Genomic DNA, 21,201 nt, shown 5'->3' on the forward strand with positions numbered 1-21,201 from the left:
TCTATTTTTAATTTTCCCCTCTGTTCAAATCTCTCTGCTGAAGGTAATAAAAGATTTAGGTTTAGAAAGCGACTTAGCAGTTGGAATGAGACAGAGGCTATAAATAGATGTGTCAATGAAATAGGTTAGCGAGGGATCTCATTCTCTGACAGTCTCCAAATCAAGGGCACACATTCTTGTCTGATCTGTGTACTGGCACAGGCATGCTTGCAGGGGTCTCTGGACAGGTGTATGTATGCATGTATGTTCCTGCATGTGTAAATATCAATACATGCACGGAACATATACGAGCACATTACTGAGGACAGAGAGATACCTGCTGTATTTCTGAATGGTGGAGTGATCTTTGTGGACCAGATCAGTCTCCTTCCCCTGCCAATTATTCCTGGAGAAATCAGCATAAAATGTTACTACCAGATAGTCAACCCCAGTCTGTAGGACAGGGGCACAGCCCACATGCTGAGTATGTGATATTACTGACCATCCTCCTTCCCATCACCAGACTTTGAGAACTTGTCGGATGAAGGGTCCACGGCGATCTTCCATTCTGCCAAATGCTGAGGTCAGCTTGGCAATTGGTTTGCTAAGCAGTCAGGCTGCCGTCCACAGTCTGGGATGCCATTTTCTACCGCTTATAGCTGCTAAAATTCCAACCTATGGTGATAGCTAAGCACTTGGAAAAGAAAAGAAAAAGAAATAAATAAATAAAATTCCAACCTATTCTTCAAGGCCTAGGGTAAATATTTCCTTTTCTGTGAAACCATCCCTGATCACCTTAATGATATTCTCTGAATTCCTACAACACTTTCTGACCATCACACAACATTGCTTACACATTGCTTTGAACTGTGGTTGTTGGGTGCCTGCTTTGTTTCTCTGTTAGACTGTGATCTCTTCATAGACAAAAGACAATGTCATTCATCTCTGCATCCCCAGCAGCACCTGGTATGGTACCAGAAGGGCCACTCATATTTGTTGAACAAATAAATGTGCACTTCTGGTTACTCCTCTCTGAATGCCAACTATTTTGTCAATGTTCTTGTTAATCTGTGGCACCCAGAGTTGGAAGCATTAGGGATGATGTGTTTAAGGAAATGTAGAAATCAGTATCCCTGAATAGGAGACTAACAGACCAGTCAGGATCTTGGAATAGTTTGCTATGATTTCAGATTCCCAGTGATAATAAGAGAATATGAACAATTTGATACATTTCAGTGGACTAGTTTTCAGTATGAAATTGGCCTAAAGGCAAGAAAATGACTTCTGTAGACCTACCCAAACTTGGGAATCTAGATTACATATAGCTAGACCATTCCAGAATTCAGTAAGTTACTAAAACAAAGACTAAACGTCAAGATTAAAAGGACCTTAGGAGTTCTTTTGCTGATTCCGTGGCCTCCCTAAACCATCTGGGACAGATTTTTGTTCCTTCCCTCTTAGTCTTTTCTAATTAACTCCCTAGAAAAAATACTTCACAGCATCTGACAAATTGATTTGTTTCATAATAAATTCTGCAATTAAAATAAGTTTTTTGGTCTAGACAAAGTAAATATCTGTTTCAGTTGGAACAAATTAAAACAGTGACCTTAAGTTATTAAAAGTTATTAAAATAGAGTATGTTTATATTTCTTGGATAAAGTTCCTCTCAAATGCCTGATTATATTTTCTAAGAGTTCTATTTTTTCCATGGGTCCTTGAACATTAAATGCACGTGGCTGGGAATTTAGCACATAACCACAAATGGCAACCAAGTACTTATCAAGCTTAAATCCAAGGTAGTCTATAAATCTGTGTCAATTATAATCCTTGTTACTAATAAAAATTATCTTAAGCGTTGGGCACGGCTAATCTTCCCTAAGTAAATTCTGCCCTCTTGTGGATTAAAACAGCAACAGCTAGGAAAGAAATGGTTGCATGGGCTAGTTCTTTTCAGTTCTTTCAAAGAGCCCTTCAACAATCTTTGAAAGTCATGTTAACTGGAACAAAACTAGACCCTTTGTATAAATTGTATAAGAGCTCGCTGATGGTGGCAAAATACACTGACAGACGAGAATACATTTGTATTTTATACTTTGGCACACGTTCAACTAGGACAGTGCCTTCAATATACTAAGCACTTAATAATTATTTCATAGAATACTACAGTTAGAAAAGATTTTAAATACTGGGTTCATCATTCACATATAAGGATCCCTTTTCAGCCCTGATATACCCTCACTTGAATGACTCCAGTAATGGAAAATTCCTAAACAATAGGGCTCATTCTCCTATCAGAAAAGACTGTTACAAAGTCCAACAACATTAAACCTAAATGGCATTAAGTCTTTTGTAAGAAAATCACATAATTGAAGAACTAGAAAGAAGTACTGGAGATCTCCCACTCTGTTATTTTATGGTTGAATCTCTTATGGCATCTAGACCTGATTCTGGCCCCCAGGGCAACAGAACCCAGTAAGCCTATTACTTGTTTTGCAGCTTTGTAAGTGTTGGGAGGTAGCTACCATGCTGCCCCTTAGTCTTCCGTGCTCCTAACTTATTTATTTATAGCTGCATCAACTGTTCCTCATACGACATGTTTTTCAGACCCCATTGTTTCCCGGTCACAACCCTCTGAACACCAACTTTTTTGTCCATGTCCCTCCCAGTTTTCAGCATCTAGAACTGAACGCAGATGCTCTGGATGTGCTAGTCTGGCTAGTATAAAGGGCAATGGAGTAACTCCCCATGTTTGGAACAGCAAACCTCCATGAATGCAGCCACATAACACTAGTGGTCAATGTAAATCTTGTAACCCCCCAGGTCTTCCAGGCCTTTCCCACCCTGTACTTGTGTCTAGCCGGAACTTTCAACATTTGTCTCTATTAAATTTCTTCTTGCTTTTGGCTCAAGATCCCAGCTAGCAAGATAATTATATATGTCCAGTGTATCCAATCAGATTAGCTCTGCTACCCAGCTCTGTGCCATCTACATTTACAAACATGATCTGTGTGTTTCCTACCTGCCAATTTCAAGGTAAAGACAATGACCTTTGCTGTGGGAAAGAAAAAAGAATAAAAACTGGAGGTGGGCTATGTCTCCACAGGGCCGCCCACTAGCCCCATCAGCCATGTGGCCACAGCTGTGTGGTCCTCAGTTTTCTTCCCTCTAAAAGAAAGTGGCAGCATTACTTACTTTGGTCTTGGGGCTCACATGAGATGATGCATGTGAATGACTGAATTAATTGTTCATTGTAAATGTAAGGTGTCATTAACTATCAGCGTTTGAAGGATTTGAGGGAGTAGGAGAGACTGTTCTCATCTATATATTCCCAGCACCATCCATACCTGATAAGTGAAGAGCTCGATGCAATTTTTTAATGTGGATAAATACATGTGAAGTACATATTGAGACAGTTTTTCACAGAGGGGAAGAGAGGTAGGTTGACCATTTTTAATCAGCCTGTGTTTAATCTGAAAACTTCTCTGATTATCTTCTGTGGCTACCTGGCTCTCCCTTCTTCTTCCCTGCCCCTTCTTCCCCTCCCCCTCCTCCTCTCATCCCCCACATCCTGTTTCCCTTCCCCCTCCCTCCCTTCCCCTCACCTTCTCCCTTTTTCCCTTCCTTCCTGTTCCTCCTCCTCCAAAACCAATCCCTAGACTGGAAAGGGGGTGGAAACTCACTATCTGGTCCCCCTGACCAAAGTCCACAACTCAGGCCACCACCTTGGTTCTTGTACTCACACCACTAATTGTAGGGACTCCAGGAACAAATACTCAACTCCTTGGGGGGAGAAATAAAAAGGCACCATCCTGATTCCCACTTGTCTGGAATTCCACTGTTAACTCTCAAACTTCATTCCTTTAGCTTTAGGCTGTGTCTAAATACCAAATACATGTTTGCATTTGGAAAGATCTTGAAATGTGTCAGGCCTTTAGCAGCTCTTAGTGAATGAAGTTTTCCTCTTGTGAAGACCCCATAAAGGGAGGTGGCTGGAAAGAGTCTGGGGTTGAGCTGAGTATGGGGCTGGGAAGGCGAAGATAGAGAAGAGGAACTTCACCAGTTCACAGTCAGGGAGCTTGAGGGAGGCTGAGCAGAGGGGACAGGCACTGCCATTTGCTTCCAGGTGGTGCTCCCTTCACCTGGGGTGCTCCTCCCTCCCTCAACTCTGCGCAGTAAAAACATGTCTATCTTTTCAGAAGCACCTCCAGCCCACTTACTCACTCTTGTCAGGAATGATCTTCCATACAATATCATTCATTTTCTTAGGTGTGCTAATGTGGTTGTGGGGAAGAACATCCTTATTTTTAAGGAATGCTCACTGACATATTTAGAGGTAAAGTGTCACACTGTCTGCAACTTACTCTCAACTAGTGCAGCAAAAATATATACATAGAGAGAGAGGGCGAGCACATATGGCCAAATAGTAACAGTTATCTTGCAAAATTACTTCCAAAGTCTTCACAATCTTGGTTTACCCCCTTGGCATGTTTTCTGGTTTTCCCTGTCTTTCACAATGCAACCTGTACAATTATTAATAATCATAATTGCCATTTCGTGAGTGTGTACTACATACCATGTGCCAGTGCTAGATACTTTACATATATCATATGTAATCCTTACAACAACTTTTCAAGGTTGATGTTTTTATTTTCATTTTACAGAGAAGAAAGTGGCTCAGAGAGTTAGGGAATTAATTGGTCTTCACAGCTACTACTTAAATCCAGGTCTGACTCCAAACTTCATGCACTTTCTAGCGCATCATGCTGTGTCTTGAATTGCATACAGTGTTTCAGAAACAGTCTAGAAGACACGTGTGTGTGCACATAAACACACACAGCCCCCTACAGAATTTCATATATATATATATGAGTATGTGTCTGTGTGTGTGTGTGTATATACATATATATTTTTTTTATTTATTTCATCTTGTTATGGGGGATACACATATATATATGTTTTTAAATCATTTAAATCAAGAGGGCTTTTGGTGAGTCACTTCTCTCTGTTGCCTGGGCCAGAGTGCCGTGGTATCAGCCTAGCTCACAGCAACCTCAAACTCCTGGGCTCAAGCTCCCAGCTAATTTTTTTCTATTTTTAGTTGAGACGGGGGTCTGGCTCTTGCTCAGGCTGGTCTCAAACTCCTTGCCCTCAAGTGATCCTCCCACCTCGGTCTTCCAGAATGCTAGGATTACAGGCATGAGCCAACGCGCCTGGCCAAAGCCTCAGTTTCTTGATCTATAAAATGAGAGGTCAATTAGAAAAGTTCCAAAGTCTCATTTATTTTTTTGACTGACAGTTGATGATTCTGACTTTCTTGAGGCTTTCTCAAATATTCTGTGTAAAGTAAAGCACAGGAAAAATCTCATCCCATTCAGGTATGTGAACGGTTGACTATAGCAGGTCTACTGAGAAAAGCACAGTCACCAAGCGGAAGGAGGTGCTGCCACACCTCAGCTGCCATTAGTGGGTGCTCTGCTGTGATGAAACAGTGTGTGTGGCACAGCTCCTACACCTGGCATCGGACAGTAACCTTCTGTGGCTCTCTAACTTTGCTACTTGTGAACTTCGTGTCTGTACAGCCTGGGAAAAAACAACTCCATTGTAAAAAAATGAACCCACCTGTTCCCGACCTCCGCACCAAACACTGTGGCTTCACCTAGATGGGGTCTTGGGAAATGCTGAGTAACTGTGCTGATGGCAGCAGCCCTGGGAGGTCTGATCTTTGGGGAGAATAAGCATGCGGACTTAGGGGCAACTTGCGCCACGTAGGCTTTCAGTAAGTATTTGAGAAGTGGAAGAATTCTCTGTTAGAGAAATAAATTTTTTTTAATGCAGCATCCTAGTTTCTGTTAAAAGTTAACCCTGCCCCATCTCTTTGAAGGCGGTCTTATAAGTTCAGGAGACTCTTTAATAAAATGAAATCTTTAATACCATTTAGAGAGTAAAACCTCAAACCAATCTTAACTGAATGCAGGCAGCATTCATCTGAGAAAAAGCCCCTCCTTCTAGCAGAGAAGAGCAGGGGAAGGGAACTAACATTTTAGGGGGAGACTCCCGCGTGCCTTTACTGGGCTAGGTGCTTTACATCAGTGTCTTGTTTAATTCCCATTTTGTAGACGAGAACACTACAGAAAGGGTAATTCTCTCAGGCTCCCAAAGGTCCTCTGTTAAGTGCTTGAGTTGCATGGGAAAGCCCCCACTTAGGGAGAACCACAGCTTTCAGGAAGACATTCTGCATGTGCACAGGGGACAGTCCTCACCACTGCCACCACCCAGCGCCTTCTCCCACAGTTAGATGCTGCAACAGAATCCCCCATGGAGACTACTCCCTCACTTGCAGTTCTGCCACTGGTTACCTTTATGACTTGACATTTCAGTTCTCTGGCCGCAATTCCTCATAAGTTAAACCAATGATTTCTAGGGTCTTTCTTAACAAAGATTACTCCTTCAGTGCCCATATAATCCAAGGCTAGACACAGGGTGGTTGGAGTGTCCCTTCCCTCTCACCCAGTGGATGGCAGACATTCTCAGCAGCCCCCAGGAGCACTGCCTTGCCTTGAAGTTAAAGACAGAGCCCAGGCCCTTGTCCCCTTAGGTGAGTTTAAAAAAAGTACAGAAGGATCTTAGCAATCTGCAGGAATCCTGGTGGCCTCCTGGGTCTAAGGAGCTGAGGTCCAGGGAAGACTAGAGGTACGTGCGCTCTGCTCTCGTGGCTCCCTGCTTGGTGAAGCCATTTGTATTCACTGAGGGGCTCCTCCCTGCACTGCTGTCTTTAATTCTGGGTATGGTATAAATAGAACTTGGCACGCTGTCAAAGCACACCACCCACCACTGTGTTCCGGTCCTTTTGGGACATCAACCAAATCTGAGCCTTTGATTCCCTCTAGTGGCTTAAATCAGCAACTTTCATGGCTGATTCTTTGCATTTATTTATTGAATGTATAAGTACTTACTGGATACACTAAATTGGTGCTGGGTTCTCTAGCTTTGCCTGGAGTGCAGGGCACTAGTTTCATCTGAGCATTTTTGTGTCCAGTGCAAAGCCAGGGGTCGAAGCCAGAGCTCCCTCTCACAAGCTTAGCTTAGTACAGTGCAAACTGGTGCATTTTCTCAGTTGCTCTACAGCTGCTTTATAGAGATTGAGGGAGAATGGGTTACTATATGAGTTATTTCTGCCACTAAATGAGTTGTAGGACCTTGGGCCAACTCTTCTTACCCGGGGCCTCAGTTTGCTCCTTGGTAAAATGGGTGCATGGGTTAGATTCAAATCAATTCAACAAATATTAATTGAACACCCATACCCGCAGTGTGTGAGACCCTAGGCTGCTATGGGAAGGCAGTGATGAATGGGACTTAATCTCAAGGAATTTACAAGATAATGGGAGAACCAGATATCCTAGAAGCCACATGAAACAGGGCATGAACTCTGAACTCTGCAGTGAAACATACGTGGGGCAAGCCTGATCTCTGTCACTTCTTAGCTATGTGACCTCGGACAAGCTGGTAACCTCATCTTTTGAGTTTCATCAATAAATTTGGATGGTAAGCTTTTCTTCACAGGGTTGAGTGCTCCATGTAGAGCCAAACCATACGAAGTACTCACTAAATGGTGGTCACTCTTGGCTGGACGAGGTGGCTCACACCTATAATCCCTGCACTTTGGGAGACTGAGATAAGAGAACTGCTGGAGGCCAGGAATTTGAGATCAGCCTGGGCAATATAGCAAGATCTCATCTCTACAAAAAATTTAAAAATTAGATGGCATGGTTGTGCACACCTGTAGCCCTAGCTACTTGGAAGGCTGAGGCGGAAGGTCCCTTGAGTCCAGGAGTTCGAGGTGGCAGTGAGCTATGACTGTGCCACTGCATTCCAGCCTGGGTGACAGATGTCTCAAAAACAAACAAACAAACAAAAATGGCCACTCTCGGCCGGGCGCGGTGGCTCACGCCTGTAATCCTAGCACTCTGGGAGGCCGAGGTGGGCGGATCGTTTGAGCTCAGGAGTTCGAGACCAGCCTGAGCAAGAGCGAGACCCCACCTCTACTAAAAATAGAAAGAAATCATATGGACAGCTAAAAATATATATAGAAAAAATTAGCCGGGCATGGTGGCACATGCCTGTAGTCCCAGCTACTCGGGAGGCTGAGACAGGAGGATCGCTTGAGCTCAGGAGTTTGAGGTTGCTGTGAGCTAGGCTGACGCCACGGCACTCACTCTAGCCTGGGCAACAGAGTGAGACTCTGTCTCAAAAAAAAAAAAAAAATGGCCACTCTCATTGCAGTTTCAAGTTCTAAATAGAAACAGTAGAAACCTTCTTGAGAATGTCAATAAGACCCTACAACGGCATAAACTGTTGGTTCTGAAGGCCCCTCATAGGCCCAGCACATTCCTGGGGTCTCCTTTCTTTGCCACTGTGCTTGGCAACCCACCTGGGGCTTCTTTCATGGTGGATGCCTTGGAGGGCTCCTCCCCTGCAGTCTCAGCCCAAGCAGCCTCGCTGCAGAATGAAACAGTCTCCCCTGCTCCCTTTTTTCCCATTTCATTTCCCTGAAGGCAAGAATACAGGCCCTTTTCCTTCCCACTGATTAGTTGCTAATCAATTTTGGGAAATGAACAGGGAATAGGAGAGGTAGTTTATATGCTTCGATTAGTTATAACTCTTGGTCTTTAGCTTTTAAAACCCTCCTGAAGTGGCAGAGTGAGTTCTCTCCAGGAAAGAAGACTTCACACAAGCCCTGGCACTTGGGGCTGTTCCAGTCTGGAGGTTGTATGATTGTTTCATTATGAATGGCTTAAAAGAGATCATTTTTCACACTGAGCTTCTTTATTACTGTATAAGGAGAGAAAGGAGGATCTAGAGCTGACGCACACCTTGAATGTCAGGCATATCATATCTAGAATCTAGATGCTATTTCATCATATCAATTCATCAGTCATCAATACTGTAGATTTAATAGTCACCAATGTCAGATCCTTGGCCAGTTACTGAGAGAGAGTAACAGGAAGAAGGAGAGAAGGTGGCCTTGGAGTCTCGTAGTTCATGCTGCTATGACAAACTACTTTGGACTGGGAGGCTTAAACAATAGACACTTATTTCTTACAGTTCTGGAGGCTGGGAAGACCAAGATCACGGAGCCAGAAGATTCAGTATCTGATGAGGGCCCACTTCCTGGTTCATAGACACCCTCTACTCTCTGTGTCCTCACCTGGCAGAAAGGGTGAGGGACCTCTCTGGGGTCCTTTATATTCCATATATTACGGCTCTACCTTCATGACTTAATCACCTCCGAAAGTCCCTACTCCTAATACCATCACATTGGAGGTTATAATTTCAACATATGAATTTTAGGGAGACACAAACCTTCAGTCTATAGCACAATCTAAAGTTGCTGACAGGGTACTATTCCTAGAAAAAGATATAAGTTAGAGGTAAGAAAGCCAAAAGTAGAACTGAATTCCTACTGGCCGAAGGCCAATATTACATGGATGGAGGGATAGGATCCATCCAAACGGGTAACTCAGAATTCTGCTTTGGATGGAAAAGGCTGTTTCAGATTTTTTTTTTTTTTTCGAGACAGGGTCTTGCTCTGTCACCCAGGCTAGAGGGCAGTGGCATCATCATAGCTCACTGCAACCTCAGGTTTCTGGGCTCAAGTCATCCTTCTCCCTCAGCCCCCCAGGTGCACCACCACACCTGGTTGATTTTTTAAATTTTTTGTAGAGACAGAATCTTGCTGTGTTGCCCAGGCCAGTCTAGAACTCCTGGGCTCAAGCAATCTTCCCACCTCAGCCTCCCAAAGTGCGAGGATTACAGGCATGAGCCACCACACCCAGCCTGTTTTAGATTTTGAAACCACGTGACATGAAACTATAGAGAATGTAAGATGGAATTTGAAGGATTAAAAGAATGTGTATCTCTTAGGGAAGCAGAAACTCCCTATAAGAAGAGCCCACTTGTTCCCAGAGGCATTTCTGCACTTACAAAGCGATCTGGGAAGGTGACTTGTCTATGAAAAAGCTCTACGGAGAGACCTGGAAACCCAGCCTGTGACCTGGCATTGGAGCCTACTCTGGGGAAGATGCCAACTCTGCCCTCCCGTCTCCCACATACAGTGCTTGTATGGAATGACCAAGGAAAATTCAGGGACCTGATACAGTTTAGCCCGGGCACAACTGATGGGACAGGAGTATTTCTAAAAGCTTTATTTGTGAAGCACAAGAGAAATGAAAACTGAAGAAATAAAGCAATGCCCAGGGTGCTGCAACTTCCTCTCACGCAACAACTGAGGGAGGACGCTATTTGGGGAGTTGTGTGAGCATCCGCAGCGGAAAGGGAGGCATTATGGTGAGGAAGAACGCACAGGGATGCCTGTTGTGTACTGCAAAAGACTTCAATCTAAACTCAGTGTCTACCCTCCCCACCTCACCCCAAAATGAAAATACATCGTGCTCTGGACTTCCCTGTCCCTGCTAATACAGTCACCATCCCGTCATGCAAGCTTGAAAACAGCCTTTGGTTTCAAATGCCATTTCGTTCTCCTCTTAGAGCTGGTCAGTTGCTGTGTCCTATAGTTTTGACTTCCGTGTTACCTCTCAAATCTGACCTTTGTTTTTTTTTTTTTTTTTACCACTTAAACCACTATCCTGGGACAACATCTCTCACCTAGAAAAATGTGACAGCTTTTTCACAAATGCATGTCTCAGTAGTTCCCTGTCCCTGTGCATTCTACACACAGCTCCTAAATATCTCATCCTAAGCAAAGCAATGGATTACGTCACCTTGCAGCAAGCAAGGCCTTTTATCACATAAACTGCCCCACTTTTCCAGCCTAACTTGTTACTACCTTCCCACATTTGTTCTTCACACCAGGCAGCCGAACTATTTATTACCATTCCCTGACGATCCCCCCACTTTCCCATCCTGTGCCTGTTCCTGTCACCTCCCCTCCCCACATCTCAACACCTTTCTTCATCCTCTATTTCTATTTACATGAATTCCATTTTCCAAAGCCCATAGCAAATACCACCTTCTTAATAATACAATCAGTTGCATTTTACTCAGAGCTACTAAGAGGTAAAGGCTATACTAGATGATTTACATACTGTGTTTCTAATACTTACAAAACCCTTGAAGGATTTAAACTTTCCCTGACCCTATAATAAATTGCCTATAATTTCTCTCCTCTAAATTTGCATAGCCCTTTGATCATGAATAATTTCCCCTTATACTACACTATTTGTGTCGTTTTTTTCATCCTCTTAAATACATGCTACTGGTCAGCAACAACTGTTGCTAGATTGGAAAAAATTCACTTGTAAAATAAGAAGGTTCATCTCTAAGGTTTTCTCCACCTTCAAATCATTATGATTCTATAACTTCAAGAACATGAGTTGCTGGGCACCTTAGTGCATAGTTTCCTTGAGTATCATCAAGGAAAGCTTTTGAAAGCTTCTGTTAGTAGAAGACAGAAAGATCAAAAGACACAGTTGTTGGCTGGGCACAGTGGCTCATGCCTGTAATCCTAGCACTTTGGGAGGCTGAAGTGGGAGGACTGCTTGAGGCCAGAAGTTCGAGACCTTGCTGAACAATACAGCAAGACCCCCGTCTCTATAAAAAAAATAGAAAAATTAGCCAGGCATGGTGGCGCACGCTTGTAGTACCAGCTACTCAGGAGGCAGAGGCAAGAAGATGGCTTGGGCCTAGGAGTTTGAGGTTGCTGTGAGCTAGGCTGATGCCACTGCACTCCAGTCCCAGCAACAGAGCGAGATCCTGCCTCAAAAAAAACAAGACAGTTGTTGACCTGAGCAATTTCATTGTTCGTAAAAACCCAGTAAGGTAGGAAAGACAGGCACCAGTAGGATGTAATTTGGTGGCATTAAAGAAGATGTGATTAATGGAGGGGCCACTGTGAGACACTGGAACTTCTAGTACTTTTGTTCTAGGATTCTTCCAGCACCTTGACCTGCTCCTTGCCCCCAGGAACACCCAATAATTATCTGTTGTCTTATTTGCTCCCCACACATGGCCATCCAGTTTCTACATTACTCATTAGATGTCTTTCTGTTGCAGTTTCCTACTACACTGGAACCTTGGGGACTCACACTGAGATCAAGAGAGTGGCAGAGGAAAAGGTCACCTTGCCCTGTCACCATCAACTGGGGCTTCCAGAGAAAGACACCCTGGATATTGAATGGCTGCTCACTGATAATGAGGGGAACCAAAAAGTGGTAAGCACAGAAATAAATATACATCTGGCTAGAGTCCCTCCCTTCCTCATCCTCCCACATTTGCCTTTCCTCGGTCTTCCAGTCTTTCTCATTGGGTTTGAAAGAGCTAGAATTGCTTTTTCATCTGGCTTATACTTGAAAGACCCTAGATATAAAACTATACAGAAGAAAGAGTATTTGGGTTGTGAGAATAAAAGACTCTACGTTCTTTGACCAAGCCAGAACTACTAGAAAGCCATCTGGCATTTGCCCAGGGAGAGAATCTGCACTGTTAATGTCTTTGCCTAAAGAGGGGACTAAGATGTGGCAGCTTGATTCCCTAGTCTGGTGGGCCAGAACCTGAAACCTATTCAAGCAGGCCTGCTTCTCTCCCTCCTCTTAAATCATTACCACCTGCCATGTTTCAGCCTTGCACAAAGTCATGACTTCTAAGCTCCAAGATTGTGTGATATGACAAAAAACATTTCATGCAGAGGACATGAATGAAAATGTTTCACGCATGTATAATTGGCCAGAAAGAATTGATACTGGTTCTGGAGTGGAAAAAGAAAGGAGTGGGCCCTGGGTCTTCAGTTCTCAGGCTGGATAGGACCATGATGGTCCACTAGTTTCATGTGCTTCTGGCAGTGTGAACGTAACTCGCAGGGCTCTGCCTCCTGGTGACCCACTGTGCTGGCCAATGGTAGAGAATGAGAACTCGGTAACCTACTGTTGTCCTTCTGCCTTGCTGGCATTCAGCCACAGTAGCTTTCCTCAATCCAGGTTTTCTAGCATAACCATTCTCACCCCCTTTACTCATTGACTTATTTTTTTTGCTAAGAGACTTTTTGATTTAAAAGTTTTATGATTTTGGCCAGGCGTGGTGGCTCACGCCTATAATCCTAGCACTCTGGGAGGCCGAGGCGGGAGGATCGCTCAAGGTCAGGAGTTTGAGACCAGCCTGAGCAAGAGCAAGACCCCTTCTCTACTAAAAATAGAAAGAAATTAGCTGGACAACTAAAAACATATAGAAAAAATTAGTCAGGCATGGTGGCACATGCCTGTAGTCCCAGTTGCTCGGGAGGCTGAGGCAGGAGGATGGCTTGAGCCCAGGAGTTTGAGGTTGCTGTGAGCCAGGCTGACGCCATAGCACTCTAGGCCAGGCAACAGAGTGAGACTCTGTCTCAAAAAAAAAAAAAAAAGTTTTATGATTTATAAAAGTCTATAGCTTAGGGAAGCTGACTTACCTTCTGTTTTTCAGAGCTTTACTTCTTTCCCTGATAAAAAATGAAAAACTGTCCTTTCCTCTTTTCTGTCTATACTACTAATTTCATAAAATGGATTATGTTAGGAAAAGTTAAAGTTTTCACTGAAAATAAATTTCAGAATCACTGGTAGAGTTTAACTTGCTGAAATTAGCTGTCTATATCACCTTGTTATTTTGATACTGCTTGTCATTTTGTTCTCAAAGTGCAGCATCCTGAGACTATCTGTGCTCTGTAGAGCAAGGTCACCTCAACCTGAGCATGTTTATTCCAACAGCTTCCTGGTCAGTGCTAGACAAGATACTCTCAGTTCTGAATGAAGTGAATAAGAGCCCATGTTCCTGCAACAAAAATCCAGGAATGACTCTGATACAGACTTCCTCCTTTGAGCACACTTGAAGCAGACTCCTGAGTTCTTTCTGACTAGACCTGATCTTAGGCTTCCCTTTCTGTCCTTGTAGAATACATTTTTGAGCAAGAATCCTGCTAAATTAATTTGGCTAAAATCTCCCACTCTTAGTATCTTATCACCCTCAATATCTTATCACCCTGGCCTGCCTATAATGATCCTAACAAGTAGGTTTAGCCAGAAACTCCCTGAAGCCTGATGTTTCCTCTTAGTAATTTTCCATCTACCGACCCCTCCCCTGCCCCTTAGTTATAAATCCCCACTTATCCTTGCTGGAGTCAGTTAGGCTCAATCTCTGTCCCCCATCACAAGACCCCGTTGCAGTGGTCCTTATACCTATTTAACAGTTCCTGCTTGAGTAACGTCTGCCTTACCATCTTTTTTTTTTTTTTTTTTTTTTAGACAGAGTCTCACTCTGTTGCCCGGGCTAGAGTGCCGTAGCATCATCCTAGCTCACAGCAACCTCAAACTCCTGGGCTCAAGCAATCCTTCTGCCTCAGCCTCCCGAGTAGTTGGGATTACAGCCATGTGCCACCATGCCCGGCTAATTTTTCTATATATATTTTTAGTTGTCCACATAATTTCTTTCTATTTTTAGTAGAGACGGGGGTCTCGCTCTTGCTCAGGCTGGTCTCGAACTCCTGAGCTCAAACAATCCTCCCGCCTCGGCCTCCCAGGGTGCTAGGATTACAGGCGTGAGCCACCGCGCCCGGCCTGCCTTACCATCTTTAACAAGTCTCATTAAATAAATTTCTAACAATTCACACATCTAACTTTCATCCAAATATTTTCACTTGAACTAAAGAAAAATAGAGTTGCTTGGTTACACAGCCAAGTGAATATAAGGATTAGGTTGATTTTAAAAGGCCGCTGATAATGGCTATAAGTAGTCACAATTCTCTGCCTGTCTTCAGCTGATACTCTAAAATAAGGATGGTCATATGTTCAATTATTCAGATTACACAAATTTATGTAGTAATTACTATATGCTATGCTAAGTACCACGATACAATAGTGCAGAAGACATCATAGACCTTGCCTTCTTGGAGTTTACAGTGAAAAGACATTCAATAATTTTTAAAAAGAAAAGAGAGAGAGAGACAGACAAAGAGAGAGGAAGGAAGGAAGCAATAAATATTAACTATATGATGCCAGGTACAAATCTGTTTAGCATATATTATTAATATCTCATTTAATTTAATCCTCATGACTGGGATTATTAGGCCCATGTTACAAATGAGGAACTGAGGTATGTTTACACACACAAAGTGAGCAAATTGCCAAAGGTCACTGATTTTGCATTTGTAAATTAGGCACTCTGACCTCAGTGCCTGGGCTGTAAACCACTAGCTTTATTATCTTCACAAATAATTTGAAAGTATAATATGTGCCATGTAGGAAATAAGGAGAATGTGGGAAGAAAATCATTCCAGACAGAACTAATTTTGCAAGGACCCTCATGCAGGAAAAAACTTAATATTACTGGAAGTTACAGAAGATCAAAAATCAATTTAGTTACATTTAATAAATATTTATTGGAGTCCCAGTATAAACACAGCCTACGGCAAAGGAGCTAACTGAAGAGATAAATGTATTCAGGCCGGCGCGGTGGCTCACACCTGTAATCCTAGCACTCTGGGAGGCTGAGGCGGGCGGATCGCTCAAGGTCAGGAGTTCGAGACTAGCCTGAGCAAGAGCGAGACCCCCTCCCCCCCGTCTCTACTAAAAATAGAAAGAAATTATCTGGCCAACTAAAAATATATATAGAAAAAATTAACCAGGCATGGTAGTACATGCCTGTAGTCCCAGCTACTCGGGAGGCTGAGGCAGGAGGATCACTTGAGCCCAGGAGTTTGAGGTTGCTGTGAGCTAGGCTGATGCCACGGCACTCTAGCCCGGGCAACAGAGCGAGACTCTGTCTCAAAAAAAAAAAAAAAAAAAAAAAAAAGACAATTTCAGAACCACAAGACAAACATCGTGAATCATGATCAAGATAAGCAGAGTGTTCTAGATGAATATAAAGGGGGAGCCACTGGCCAAGAGTAGTTGGAGGAGGGGAAAACTCAAGAATGTCTTCCTGTGAAGAAAGCACAGCTGATCTAAGTCTTGATAAAAAGAACCACCCTGAAGAAATCACAAAAGCATAGACACAAAGGCTGGAAAATTCTGGGAAATCACAGTAGCTAATATAGGTGGAGTATAAAATGTGAGCCTGCAGAGGCTGCAGGACCAGCACATAGAGATCTTATGTGACACACTAGGGAGTTTAGAATTGTTCCTATAATGTCATGGAATTCTTGAAGAATTTTAAGAGTGCAAGGGACATATTTGCACTTTAGGGTGATCATTCTGACACTGCATGGCACACTGATTTAAGGGAGACCCAAATAAAAGCAAGATCAGTTAAGCAATTTCAGACTATTCAACAAGGGCTTAAATGATAGTCACAGGTAGTTGGGATATCAAGAAGGGAATACTAAAAATTAGCAGGTAAAGTTGCCAGGACTTTATAATTGCCAGGGTGTTGGGAATGGGAATGAGGGTGACTAAGTAAGAAAATACAGGAAGAGTTGGAATGGATGTGGCACTTAAAGTAGGCTGCCAATGACGTAGATCCTAAGTTTAGCTTTGCATTTCAATCTGAGAAGAAATGTTTTCATCCCTTTTGTCTAGGATGCTCAGATTATGCAGGGAACATTTGGGGGTGGAAAGGTAGTCTCCAGAATATTTGAATTTCAGCCTTGATAGCATAGCCACTAGAACTCTGGAGCTTTCTTCCTGGTTCTAAAGATAGAAACACAACTAAATTTCCAGATAGGGATCTTCTCCCAAGATCAGTCAGGAAAACACACAACAGAAAGCTTTCTCCTCTATTTTTTCAGATGGAGAAATTAGGACAGAGATGTTCCAATTCCCAGGCCTAACCTCTTGCACTTCAGTCCTTCCCTCTTCTCTTTGGCCTTGAGCAAGAAAATTCCTGATCTTCCATGACCATTGCTTGGTCATTAAAAAAAAAAAGAAAGAAAGAAAGAAAAATCCTGATCTAAAACAGAAAGAGACCTGCATCTCTCTCCATTCAAAGTGGTTTTATGATTACTACAGAGGCCACGGCACAGCAGAGCAACTGCCAGAAAGTTGAGCTGATTCATCTGTTCCATACAAGCGCTAACAAACTGCCCTCGGTCCACTAGGAATGCCATAAAGCTGACAGCCCCACGACAGCTGCAATTCATACATTTAATGTTTTTGTTTGTTTGCAAAAGGATAAAATCAATGTTCATTATTCTCCCATCACACCCTGCTAAGTCTCAGCACTACATTTCTTAGAATTAAAAACAAAATAAAACAGAGAAGCACACAAGCATCTGAGATTCAAAGCATGTGAGCCAAATTGCAAGGCTGCAACTGAGACCCAATCCAAGTCAGAAGTGTGTGTGAAATCTTCATATTAAATAATTGTTACTTAATTATAAGGCTATGCTGCAATTGTATAATCTCTCTGTTTCAAAGATGTCAGATGCTTACCTGTGTGTTATCTCTTTTTTCTTCATTAAATATTGGGACAGTTCCAGCCTGGGCAAAAAAAGCAAGACCCTATCTCTTTAAAAAAAGAAAAAGGACAGGATTTTGGGGAAAGGGGAAAAAAAGCAGATGGAGTTAGGCCTACCTGAATGTACTAAGCACTATGGTAGAGATATGCTCAAGACACTGAAGCTTGAAGAAGGAGTCACCATTCTAACTGGGGCGCCAGGAAATGATATACACAGAAGGTGGCCTTTGAGCTTGATCTTCAGGCCAGTATAGGTGTTGTTCAGGCAAAAATAAAAGAGGGAGAGGCATTTCAGAAGGATAAAACTGTATGATTAAAGCCAAAGACACATCAGAGTATGTTGTTCAGAATCAAGAAACATCAAGTTTGGGGACCAGGGTATTCAGAGGTGTGAGGGCAGGGGTTAAAGATGAGGAGGCATGGTCCAGACTGCCCTGGCCTTATGTGCCACATTCAGGGGGCCAAGCTTTCATCCACAGTATGCACAGGTGATAGGAAACAGATGGAGGTTTTCAGCCAGGGAACTTTGCTACACAAATCACTAATGTATGGAATGACTGATATCCTTGGGGTACTGGGCTGAACAATTTTGGAAACCTTAAGGTTTTTTGTTTTTGTTTTTGTTTTTAGAGACAGGTCCTTGCTATATCGCCCAGGCTGGACTTGAACCCCTGGGCTTAAGCAATCCTCTCACCTTAGCCTCTGGAGTAGCTAGGACTACAGGTGTACCACTGAGCCCTTCCCCTTAGGGGCTTTCTTGAACCCAGAATCAGCCTAATAGAAATGATGATGCCAACATTTGAGTGTTTACTATCTCATTCTCACAAAAATCCTATTAAGTAGCTTAACCTTAATTAACAGTTAAGGACCTTAAGGTTTAGAAAGGTTAGTTAACTGACCTGAATGAGGCACACAGCTCTATGCTCATTCAGATGGAGTAGCTTCTATTTGAATGCAGACCATCTGACTTCCCAGCCAGCTCTCTCAATCACGGTGCCGTGCCATGGTGCAGCGGTTTTTCAAAATTTAGGTCACAACCCATTAATGGATCCTAAGCAAACAGAAATTTTGTTTGGATTTTGTTTTAATATAGACTAGACAATACCAGAATGCATTACACATATACTTTTTCATAAAACTTATGTTTCAGTTATGTATTGTATGTTATATGTGTGCTGGGTCATGAAGAAAAATGTATTTCTCAATGTGAGTCTGTTCAAAACAGTTTGAAAGCCCCCACTGTACTGTACTTCTAGCAGTCCAAAGCAGCCAGATTCTACTCCAGATCCTACTAAGGCTCTCCAAACTCAAATGTACCTTTCTAGACAAAGGCACCTCCTGATGCTAGCCCAAATACTAAAATAAACAAGAAAGAAATTCCAAAGCCCTCAGGCCAAAAAGATACCCAACTTCCCAAAGCCCACAAAACACAGAAGTTCCTAAAAATTACCCAACTCTTTACTGTCTTTGAGGCTTTGCATCTCTTCATTCTTCCTAGGAAGCACAAACTGACTTCCTCACAGGTGATTATGCACCCACGGAAAATAAAGACAAGTCAGAAAGAAAGAAAATAACATTAATTGAGCACCTATTAAGTGTTCCAAGTTTAATTGTCCTATCTCCAGACATCAGCCCCTCACTTTCAGTCTTTGAGTAGAGATAAGCTCTAGACATCAGTCTTTTCCTGTTGCAGTGCATTTCCTCCTCTCCCCATTGTCCCACCAGTTTGGCATTTCTGTGACAGCTCCTTCCATCTGCCAGGAAACCTACCCTTCCTGTACAGTATAACAGGATGTGAGGCCTAACGCCCTGCAAACATTTAAAACAAACAAGTTCCACATCCGGAAGAAGGGCTGTGATCCTAGCTCTTCCTGGTCTGTGTCTAAAGCAGAGGGCTTTCAGTTGAGTGTTAGGAATCCTATTGAATTATTTGCAAAATAATATGTGTATTTTTCTGGGTCAGAGTTCATAGGTTTTATCTGATTGGGAAGGAAAAAAAAGCAGCGAGGTGGGACTAATGGCTTAGTTACTAAGTACTCAAATACTTAGAAATTGTGCTGGTTTATAAGAGGTTGGTTGCCTTTCAAGGGATAAGAATAGGATAGAAACCTCTCCCTGGTCCTAAGAGCCCCCTAGGATACCCAGCCTCCATGGGAAAGTGCAGTTATTAATTAGTTATATCTACCATGAATACAGGAGGGCCAAGAGGAACTACCCCATTGTAGCAGAATTAAACTGCAGCTATCTCAGATTTAGATGAAGATATGTGTGCCCACCTTGTAGAGAGCACTCAACAAATATTTATTAAACAAAAGAATGGCCTTAAACTTAAGCAGTTTATTGGAGACTCACTTCCTTAATCTTGTTGTAAACTTTCACTGTATCATGCTTTCTTTTTTTTTAATGTAAGGAGTTAGTATTTATAAAGTATAAGAACAGTGCCTAGCACAAAATAAATGCCACACACATGTTTTGTTAGATAAAGACAAAAATCTGGACTGAATGCATTGCATTGTGTTCATAGATTTTCATTTCTACGGCTAATTCCCATTCGTAAAGCCAGAGCCAAGCACTATGCTTGGCACAGAGAGGTCACAAAGTGGTCACTGAGTAAAGGAACAATGCTTTCACACACATTGTTTCTTTTTAAATTCTTACTATAAGCCTGTGGTCTGTAGGATAAGAACTGTTCTCCAATTTTCTTTTAATACATGAGGAAAATGAGAACCTAATTCATCTCCAGAAAACTTGGACTCTAAACCTTTTAGATTCTAAAAGGTGAAGGATCTTGTCCAAAATGAATTTCAGAGCTCCCCCTGGAACTCAAGAGTTCTGGAGACAAATCATTTTCCTTCCCGTCCCCTCCCTCCACAGCATGTAGCTTTTTCTCACATACACCATTGGTAGGTGTCTCCTGAACATCATTTTGCACACTAAAAAAATTCTAAAAAGTACAGTAAATGCTTTATTTCAGTCAAAAGTTCAGTCTTTATTCCTAGATAGATGTTTTGTCTTGAATTTCCGCATTCTTTTCAATAGATGCTGCAAGTTATGGGGAGGGGGAGGAGCGAAGGCTGTATGTTATGGGGGCAGGAGGAGAGGAGGGAAGGCAAGCATCCAATTTTAGAGTCCAGGTTTTCTGGAGATGAATTAGGGTCTAACTTTTTTCATATATTAATTTCCACAGAAATAGAAATTAGCTTGTGGGTGGCTGATAGTGATACTCACGTTTCTTATCCATAGCAATGAAAATCATTCTTGTTCATAGAGATGCAAAAGAATTTCATCCAATGGAAAATATAAATCTTTTTTAACCCTAATGATCATTTGAACTCGTTATAACATCTTACTGGTTCTATCATTAATTATTGAGTAAAGTAAAATCTTTGAGACATGTTTATTTTCTATGTATATGAGAGTCACAGTTTTACTTTCTTTAAAAAAGTTATCTTTTAACATTAATACTCATTTCTTTGTAGTGTTATCATCTCTGTCATGGTGCCAAGCCCAGAGTATGTTTTTAATAAATGCTTATTGAATGGAGGACTGCAGAGTTGCAAAGTAGCCTACACAAAGATAACAGAGGTGTATAAAATCAGATAACCCCAAAAGGTGCCCTGGACAACACCTAGCATTATAGAAAAGGCAACCTATTTGCCCATTACAAAGTCTTTTACAATTTCTTTTCAAATAAAAATGGTGTAAAGAAATGCTATGGATGAGAGCAGAGAAATCATTCTCAGAGTGTCATATCAGGAAAGGTTTTGTGAGGAGTTAACATTGATTTTGGAC

General features: G+C 42.3%; 1 protein-coding gene across 1 annotated transcript in view; it reads left to right on the forward strand.

Annotated features, from left to right (window-relative positions):
- Nucleotides 1-21,201, forward strand: part of CLMP (CXADR like membrane protein) — a 98,780-nt gene that overhangs the window by 65,011 nt on the left and 12,568 nt on the right. The window contains exon 2 of the mRNA XM_069468798.1: nt 12,049-12,206. Within this exon, the coding sequence (XP_069324899.1) occupies nt 12,049-12,206 (158 nt within the window). The remainder of the gene's footprint in view (nt 1-12,048; nt 12,207-21,201) is intronic.

Source organism: Eulemur rufifrons, chromosome 6 (assembly GCF_041146395.1).
Source record: "Eulemur rufifrons isolate Redbay chromosome 6, OSU_ERuf_1, whole genome shotgun sequence".
Taxonomy (NCBI): Eukaryota; Metazoa; Chordata; class Mammalia; order Primates; family Lemuridae; genus Eulemur; species Eulemur rufifrons.